The sequence below is a fragment of the Dipteris shenzhenensis genome, chromosome 30 (assembly GCF_047967505.1).
Source record: "Dipteris shenzhenensis isolate YYH24624 ecotype China chromosome 30, Dip_SZ_1.0, whole genome shotgun sequence".
Lineage (NCBI taxonomy): Eukaryota > Viridiplantae > Streptophyta > Polypodiopsida > Gleicheniales > Dipteridaceae > Dipteris > Dipteris shenzhenensis.
This window is the reverse complement of record NC_141625.1, coordinates 5,238,575-5,248,076: the sequence shown is the minus strand read 5'-3', so window position 1 is coordinate 5,248,076 and position 9,502 is coordinate 5,238,575. Positions and strand designations below refer to the sequence as shown.

The window sequence follows — 9,502 nt, the reverse complement described above, 5'->3', positions numbered from 1 at the left end:
CTTCCACTACTTCTCAAAAAAGTGTGCTTGCAAACTCTCTCCAGAAATTCCTAGAGCATTTTCAATCACGCTTTCATTGATGGTAGTATTCTGACCTTGACAGACTAGTTGCCCCTCCTTCACGTTCACCTCCTGTATCAACCTGGTGAAGTTTTGGAGAGCATCCAAATTGGGCTTTTGAAGAGCGAGAGGAGCTCCCATATATCACGATTTCATGTCAAGGGAGGAGGGGCTCTCGCACTATGCTGCAAAGGGGTAGGAAAGATTGTGTGAGGAGCCCCCGGATTGTGCAGGGCCTGCATTATGAGAGGGCATAGAAGTTGTAGAAAGAGTGCAAGGGAGGTAGAAATGGTCGTGAGGGATAAAAGATGAAACACTGAAGGAATGGAATAGTGGAGGCTTGAGTTTGCAGTTCGATTGCAAGGGAGAAAGAAACGATCAAGAGGGATAGAAGATGCAACAATGAAGGAAATTGAATAGTGGAGGCTAGAGTTTATAGTCCGATTGCAAGGGAGAATGAAATGGTTGAGAGGGATAGAAGATGAAACGGTTAAGGGAATGGAATTAAACGATAGCCCGACTACACTGTCAAGGTAAGAGCCACCGCGGTGGTTGGCCCGAATTTTAATTAATTGAAGGTGGTAGTACTGAATTGCATGGTAATGAGTGATTAGAGGTGGTGGCATCTAAGATTCCCAGCCACATCTGTGGTAGCGGCTAAGACCCACCGAGCTGGTAGTTAATTACCAACCACGTCACAGTGGCCCTCAATTACTGAGCTTCCAGTTACCACCATCGGGCTTGCATGCATGATTACTACGAGTGTAGTAAATTACTAGTCACCGCACTTACATGCTCCAGGAGAGTACTAGAGTGCATGGTAATGAGGGATTAGAGGTGATTAGGTTTCATGATTTCTTTTTATGGGAATTACTACCTGGTGGTGGTGGTTATCATCAACCACATCTATCATGGCTATGATTCCACCGGGCTGGTAGTTAAAATTACCAGCCACCGCTCACCCACCACCGGGCTTAAGCATGCATGATCACTATGACTGTAGTAAAAATTACCAGTCAATGGGATCACATGCTTAGTAGAGTACTAGAGTGCATGGTAATGAGTCATTACAGCCACGTCTGTCATGGCTATGATTCCACTAGGCTGGCAGTTAAAATTACCAGCCACCGCCCATCACCGAGCTTAAGCATGCATGATCACTATGAGTGAAGTAAAAATTACGAGACACCAGGTCCGCATGCTCAGTAGAGTACTAGAGTGCATGGTAATGAGTAATTATAGCTACGTCTGTTATGGCTACGATTCCACCGGGTTGGTAGTTAAAATTATTAGCCACTGCTCACCCACCACCACTGGGTTTAAGCATGCATGATCACTACGAGTGCAGTAAAAATTACCAGCCATCGGGCTCGCATGCTCAGTAGAGAGCTAGAGTGCATGGAAATGAGTGATTAGAGTCATGATTTACCTTTGTGGTAATTACTGCCCAGTGGTGGTGGCTCTCATCAGCCACATTTGTCGTGGCTAAGATTCCACTGGGTTGGCAGTTAATTACCAGCGATCGGAGTGGCCTTCTCACCCACCACATGACATCTTCTTCATGATTATCTGCCCATATGGGGTGGCACCTAAGATTCCACCATGATGGCCTACAATTAATATGGATGGAACCCCAGGGGCTCTAGCCACCACGATGGCTCGAACTTTATAATATATATAAGATCTGTGGCATTTGGCATTTTACTATGTTGCTCTCATCCACCACACGCTCTACTACTTTGCTCCACACACTCTGCTACTTTGCTCCACACCCCTCCTCCAGCTCTTTTTTGCCCTTGCTCTACTCTGCTCCATGCACCCTCGTCCAACTCTCGTCACTGATCTGCTCCCCTGCTCATCTGTTGCTCACCCACTCATCTTCAACCATGCCTACTACCAACCCCCCTCGATGCTCTGTGATCCCAATGTTATCTTGCTTGTCATATAAGGTGATTGCATTGCACTCACCTGGAGTAGAAATGCTGGCACTAGTGGAGACCCTTCGTTCCCACAGTCGATTCCCCACACATCTCCATGTCACCACCTTAGATGACATGTTCACAAAGGGCCTCTTTATGGTGGCTATCCTCTATGGGTTCCCCCTAGATGTCGACGAAGGCCTCAGTATTTTCAAAGTAGGGTACTCTCGACTTGTTGGGGAGGCGTAATCTGAGTCCTAGCAATGTGCATGGTCTTCGGCCTCTCCATCTTATCCTCCTTTGGATCCCTAAAAGTTTTTGGTGCAACAAGCTAGACTGGCGAAAAACTGAGTTGTATAAATTCCCTCTTGCTCAGACAAGGCTCTCAGCAATGGCTGGATGTAATCTTTTGGCCGTAAGGCTCTCAACAATCTTTTGGCTCACTGGATGTAATGTTTTGGTCTCTAAGGCTCTCAACAATTGCTGAGTTTTTATTACATTTATGTAATCTCTTTTTGTTCAATTTGAGGCACTCAGTATGCACTGTTGTTAACTTTTATATTTGAATGGTTATGGCCGCTAGCTGTAATATAGGCTCTCAATAATTATCGAGCTTTTATAAATGTAAGATCCTCTGTTTAGTTTTTGCTCAGTATAAGTTGTTCATTTTTATATAACCTTTTATTGGACGTAGATGTACATTGTAATCTGTTCTGCCAATTTTCACTCGATAAATTATACTTTTGTCCTCATTTATATTTACTGAAACAAGGACTAAAATACCAAGAAAGGACTACAATTTCATTGGTTTATGATCAAAATAGTGCTAAAATAACTCCAACGACCCACCATTGTGGTTGCATGGGGATACATCTAGAAAAATACAATTAAACTTTCAAAAAATGCAATTGACGATATGGCCCTTGAGGGGTCCCCTCTAGGGGCAAGGGCCATATTTGACATGCAGTATACAATATCCAGGATGCCACAAGACATAAATGGCATGTCGATATGGCCCTTGCCCCTAGAGGGCACCCCTCAAGGGCCATATCGTCAATTGCATTTTGCTTGGTTGCACAATGGAATACCTTTTCTTTGGTACAGAAATATTTAACTCCAAGAACGACTGCAGTGGCTGTCATAGATCTCCTTCTTTTTGCCAGTGTGCTCGTCATCATAGACCTCCTCCTGTAATTATATGTAAAATAGGTAATGGAGCTATAACTCCAAGAACTAGCGCGGTGGTCTCTCCAAGACAACCTTGAATTCTAGGTGATAATAGGTCATCAGGCCAGAGACTACACTGAGGCAGAGGCTCAGAATGATAGATTGCATCTCATTATTACGCCAAAAACTGGTGCAGTGGTCTCTCCAAGCCAACCTATGATTTGCATGGACTACGGAGAAAGATGTGGCAAAAGACTGCATGATGACAGGTGGTTAGGCCAAAGACTGCACTGCGGCGGTGTTCAGAATGATAGATTGCATCTAATTATTATGCCAAGAACCAGCGCGGTGGTCTCTCCAAGCCAACCTTCAATTTTAATGATGTGCATGGGTGCAGTGCCCAGTGACATGTAGCAAAGCTGTGGCAAAAGGCTGCGCGATGATAAATGGTCAAGCGGCTTAGGCCAGAGACTACACTGCGCGAAGTAGTGCAGAGATGCCGTGTGTCGAGCTATGCGGTGTTCATAACAAATAGATTGTGTCTCTTTATTACGCTAGTCTGCCTTCATGACATTGGGAAAATTTTTGGCGAGAGCACAGGTCTGCACAAAATTCAAATATTTACCTAGAAGGGCATCGCATCGCAGCCCCGAAATGGCCCCGAAAATAGTTTTGTAATTGGCTATACCCAAGCAAACGTTGACATTGTTGCTCATCCAATAATCACCTTCATTTTTACGATACTCAGCTTAGAGGGAAGTTCTTTTTTAAACTTTGATGTAACCACGTGTCATTATCTTTTGACGTTGATCTTCTTGAAGATCTAATGATGGGAATCATTTGATTTTTTGCTTTGACAAATTCAAAGGGAGAGAGATAAAAATTGGTCCAATTGGTTGATTGTTGCTAAGGAGTTTTTGGTAGAGGTTATGGCCTTTGAACTTCAATAGCACCGTATAATCCTTGGGAATCTTTTGGTATTTCGTGTTTCCTTGATTGGCTGTGTCTTTGATCACTACCATTCTAGAACGGCATGATTCCACATCAAGTACTTGAACCTCTTCCTCTACATTAATATTGCATGAGTGGATGCCCACAAAATTTTTCCTACCATGTCTGTCAATATATAGCCTATGATGGAGATCCCAAACGGGAGGCAAGGAGAGCACACCTTTGATCATTGCATGAGATTTGGCATGGTGTATATAAGGTAGGTCCAGATAGTTAAAGCACAAAACAAAAACACCTTGATTTGGGTTTTCAACGTCGCTACATTGAGGATGAAAATCTCACAACCTTGCTTCAAGATTAACACAAATTCATCCAATAATGAGAGTGAGTCCCAATCAATGTACCTGGGATAATCAACCAAGAGGCTGTGGGGGAGTTGACCTTGGATGTGACGGAGGTTGGAATGAGGGACTCTCTTGATTGGTTGACAAGACAGACGAGGATGTTAAAATCATGTGACATGGGGTTAGATTGGAGATGGAAGACGACTGGCTGAGGAAGAGAAGAGGATTTGGAATGTAAGTAGATGCTGCCCACACCCGGTTGAAGAGCTCTGCGCTCAGTGATACGTAACCATGAAGCAGGTAGCTGCTGGTAGGAAGGTAGGAACAAATTTAAAGGAACTAAAGCCTCAGACATGTCATGAAACCTCGCAGTCGAGAAATCATCGAAGGCTTCTACCCCTTCAATGGTGCCATCCTTTCCCTGATTTGCTATGCTTTGTTTGGGGATGATGCAATCTCCAATCTCCTTCCTCTTGGTCACACGATGCTTTTCCTATGTGATCTAGCGCTTGTTGCATAAAATCCAAAGCAAAGAAGAGCACCAATTGGAATTTGGTTGTTTTGTTTGTAGAGAAAACATCATTGGCGCTAAGCCAAAGGGACTGATTATGCAAAGATGTTTGCTCTCCATTGTTTCCATAACTGCATTGTATGGTTGGTCAGTTTAGCATATGGGTTTAGTAAATATCCAAGAAAAGGAAGCGCCAAGGTTTTGTACTTTTAAACAAGAGCAGAACCAACCTCTAAAAATTTTGTTTTAAGTATTCTATAAGAGGAAAAAGCTCATTAGAAATAATGAGTAGATTTTTTTTTGGTTTATTTAATGGTGCATGCATGGTCCAATTTTTGGCCTTAAATAATTGATATCTTGTTTTAATATGGCTTCTATTCTGAATCTATCATTTTATGTTTTTGCCAGCGTGTTCATTGCACTTTCATCGAGGGAATTGACCGAAGAGCTTGCATCTATTGTTCTATGCCTCTCACTCTAGCAAATTGACATGGTCCACTCATCAGCCATGCAAAGTATAATTAGGGAATCTCATTTATGGAAGACTTACTAGACTTCCACATCGTCATCCTAGACATTGTTCTATTCGCAATCTTTTGGCATGGTTGATAGTGTCTACTATCATCTAGAGCATATGCTCCCTAAGCTTGATGACCTGTAACAACGTGGCCTTTCCTCAAGCTCCAAGATCAAAGAAATTGCCAAAAGATGACAAGAATTTGAATTTCTCGTTGCACGTCGCTCGTGGTTATTTTACCGACATTCGACTACGATTATGTCAATTGACATTTAGGTAATATGCCAATATCTTATCCATTCGTGAGACTTATTCTTGGCGCTAATATTCTCAGTGTTTATATTCTTTGTGCTTATATTCTCAGTGCACAGGGAAGGGACCGTTCCCTTGAGTTTTAACTCTTTGGGGAAGGAAGTGCGATGCCTCCCTACCCACACTATGTGTGGTTATAATAAATAAATATATATTATATTATCATACAAATTTTTTCAATTGCTTGTCCATTCAAAATTGCTTATTTTCAATATGAATTCTTACAATGTTCCTCTCTTTTGATGGATGTTCTCGATGCGAGGGAGCGACACCTTTATTCCTATGATTGTAGTCCTTGTGACAATATTGTATAGATTGCAATGAGAATCAGTTATGAGCTCTTGTGAGCTTTGCCATATTCATGTATTTGTTGGGCTTCAACTCCCAAAACACACAAACAATATGCGCAAGTCGATAATAAATCACCACCCTTGATATTTGCAGGGAGGATCGGGTCCTAATGGACCGTGTGTCATGTCTCATGTCCATTTTTATCCATTCATTTTTTTGAAAATTTGACAAAATGCTAGGATTCAAGTTCAATTTTGAGTTAATAGGTACATGCTCGATGATTGGAAAGCCTGCCTACCGCAACCTAGTTTGATTTTTTAAAAGCTATTTGTATGGACAATTACAAAAAAATAGCAAAGGGAGAACCTATGAAAATCAGCCAAAGGATGGAGTGAGGGGCATTCAGATGTGTATTTCCTGAGTAGTAGTAGCTAAGTTGGTAGGGTGTTCGCCCACCTGAGTTGGTTGAATGCTTTAGGATGCCTCTACGTTGGTGTGTCCCTCCTAGTTGGCCATGGGTGTGTAATGGTGGTGAGTGGTGAGTGGGAAGAAAAAGGTTATTTTGTTGGAACGTATCCAAGTATTTTTGGGTGAGTGGAGGGAGAGAGAGGAGGGAATTGACCCGCGTAAATCATCAAGGGCTTTACACGTGGAGGAAGCGAGGGAGGGAGAGGAGGGAATTGACACGTGTAAAGCCATCGAGGGCGGACCAGTCGTCGTCGCCATGGGCAGAGGAGAGGCAATCGCCCAAGCTAAGACGAGGAGCGTCGGAAGAGCGGTCATCTAAAGCGGTGGCGACGAAGTGGGCGGAAGTGCGAGCTGAAGCAGCAGAATAGTGGGCGACGAGGGGGGGCGAGGGGCGGCGAGGCTCCTTGTTGAGGAAAAGGCAAACCACGGCACAATCGTCGGTCTTGGAGGATGGGTATTTGAGCATCCAAGAGCGGACCGCGGTCTCAACCAATGTTCTGGCTGCACTAGTTCTGGTTGGAGCTCCGGAGATTATCTCCACCACCTCCTTGTTGCTCAACACGTCCCAGACCTGCATGCAAAATCAACGACTCAAAAACTCTTCAACTCAAAATCATCGCCACCATTTCAATCAACTCCGCTTACCCCGTCGCTCGCTAATACCACAAACTCATCTTCCTCCTTTAGCCTCCTGTGCGTCACTTCCGGTACCGCTATCAGCCCGTATTCCTTCAAACATATGTCCCCGAACGCCCTCGCCATCGCTAGCCCCGGTGAATTTTCGTCCGGTAGCCACATCCTCGCCACCTCCGGCTCGTCCTCCAGCGCAAATACCCTCCCCCTGCACCTCTTGATCCTCTCCGCTTCCGCTGCAACAATCAGCAGTGACGCTTTTCCATCAATCAAGACGTAGTTATGATCGCGTCGCACTTCAGTTAGAGCAATATAATTGAACTTGTACGCCTTTCGATGGAATTAATCGACAGAAATTCGGAAAGCGGAGCTGGTGATTGCGTCGTTACAAGGCAGATTGGGTTTCAAATCCACCGTCAGTTGGATGGCCTCCACTTTATTGTTTTCTGAGAGGGTTCCGAGAATGGCTCGCGAGTCTCCGACGTTTCCGAGGACTAAATCCTGGCCCTGAAACATCGCAAAAGCGCCAGATCGAGATTGATCAATGCAAGGTAAGTGGACATGATACACAGTGATCCATAATTCGAGGATAAGCGCCCAACCATGGATAATGGAAATCCTTCCAATACTACGATCAAAACTAAGGGAAACCCTTCTTATGCTCGTCTTAACGGATCCAAGCTATCCTACAGACGGACAGATAGCGAACCTGCAATACCATCGTCACAGCTGTCGTTCCGCTGCAATAGCAATCGATTGTCGGATGAGTTTTGAGTTCTGCATCCATCGCATCGTATGCCTTCAGGAAGGATTCTTTCCAAGTAGCAAATGTTCGTTCTTGATCTGTAACAGCAGATTCATCTCCTCTGTTGTCTGTTCTTGAGGCCATCGATCTATCCCCTCGCACCTGTTCGTTCCAAACTGCAGCCAGCTTTGAGGGCAGCGAGTCTCTCACTTTCCGTGCAACAAAGTGTCCAAAAGGGCCGTGCCCATCAAACACACCGCAGAAGGTTGTATCCGTCCTAGATGCGAAATTCTGCGCAATGTGAAGTTACACACGACTCATGAGTGCCTCATCCTCTAGGCGACTAAAACCATAACAGTGCACCCCTACCTATCAGTCGAAACAACGCAGGTGTTTCGCTTCCGGAATATAGTCTTCTATTATGTACACGGGATCATTCGTTCAATTATTTCCATTGCACCAAAACAGACAATTCTCAGAGTGATGCATATAAAAAACCTCACCTCCCAAACGACCAGTGCGTCTTGATTTATTCCTTTTCTCCCTTGTTGCGTGAAGGTACAGGTATTGCAACTGGCTCCGCTTGTGCACATTCTTCCGGGCATGCGGGACAGCAGGTCGTTGTTCTTAGCTTCTGTAGCTAAAACTTCCATGATTCGGCGCTTCCTCCGCTTTCGCTTGGCCCGCTCTGTGCATCCAACCATCTCAAGGCCAACAGTTGTTGAAAGACAGGCACCCATTTCCCACTCTGTGAGGGTGTGAATACTTCTGACAAATGCCTGAATCGCCAAGGACCTTCAAGATAAGAAGGACGCGCAAGATCTTCCCAAGGATGATCCGCGAAACAGGTACAAAACACCAGTGCAGCCCCACCCACCCAAGATGGTGGCACTGACCTGGAAGCGAGCTTCGCGAGCAATCTGCCGAACGGGCCAGATGGGTCTGCCCTCCGTTCTAAACGAGTAAATCTGAAGAGGCGTTATAGTTTCCCAGACGCAGAGTAGAAAAGGAGAACGATGTGGCACCACTAAGCGGAATTATAAGGGAGCGGCCAGCTCTGTCGTAAGTCTTCTTCGTTCCAAGTCTTGTAAACAGGTCGTGAGATGACCAAACCCCCATGGGTACAGACGTGCAAACTGATTTTTGGACTGGAGCATCTACCGGTTGAAAGGTCTATCTTAGCGAACGATATTCCACTGGGAAGACAGATCGTAACGGCAGACAGCAGTGGGTGATGGTATTTACACACTCAAGGGTAACTGAAGGCCAGAAAGCAGAAAATATATATTGTCACGGAAGGAAGCAGGTTGAGAGGAGGAAGAAGGCGATGGTGGACAAAAGGAAGGCAAGGCGGGGATGTTACGAGGGAGGGCGGTGAGAATGGTGTTGGGCAAGGGCCCCGGGGCGATATATACCCATCTGAGTGATCCATCAAAGGAGACAGGCATGACTTTGTTCTCAAGGATCGACGTCTCATAACCCGGTAAGAGCCCTTCCTTGTTAAAAAGAATTTCCTCTCTCTCTCTCTCTCATTGTTGGGTGTGTCGAGTTAGATCCCCAAGATCAACGTCTCATGGGCCCTAC

General features: G+C 44.9%; 1 protein-coding gene across 2 annotated transcripts; it reads right to left on the bottom strand.

Moving 5' to 3' along the window:
- Positions 1-6,412: 6,412 nt before the first annotated feature.
- LOC147881636 (putative protein phosphatase 2C 66) lies at positions 6,413-9,279 on the bottom strand. 2 transcript variants are annotated; one of them, XM_087401924.1, is made up of 5 exons: positions 8,422-9,279; positions 7,883-8,209; positions 7,563-7,680; positions 7,186-7,409; positions 6,413-7,111 (listed from the first exon to the last, which is right to left on the bottom strand). In XM_087401924.1, the coding sequence occupies exons 1-5, from the start codon at positions 8,656-8,658 to the stop codon at positions 6,716-6,718; spliced, it is 1,302 nt and encodes a 433-aa protein (XP_087258050.1). In that variant the 5' UTR covers positions 8,659-9,279; the 3' UTR covers positions 6,413-6,715. The 2 variants fall into 2 exon arrangements, with proteins under 2 accessions (XP_087258050.1, XP_087258051.1); XM_087401925.1 differs by having other exon boundaries at positions 7,892-8,209.
- Positions 9,280-9,502: the final 223 nt, after the last annotated feature.

Coding starts and splice junctions, on each gene's coding strand:
- LOC147881636 (XM_087401924.1), bottom strand. CDS start 8,658: ATGGGTGCCTGTCTTTCAACAACTGTTGGCCTTGAGATGGTTGGATGC. Junction 7,681..7,882: donor CTGTGACGATGGTATTGCAG/GTTCGCTATCTG, acceptor GCGATGTTTCAG/GGCCAGGATTTAGTCCTCGG. Junction 7,410..7,562: donor TTTGAAACCCAATCTGCCTT/GTAACGACGCAA, acceptor TGATTGTTGCAG/CGGAAGCGGAGAGGATCAAG.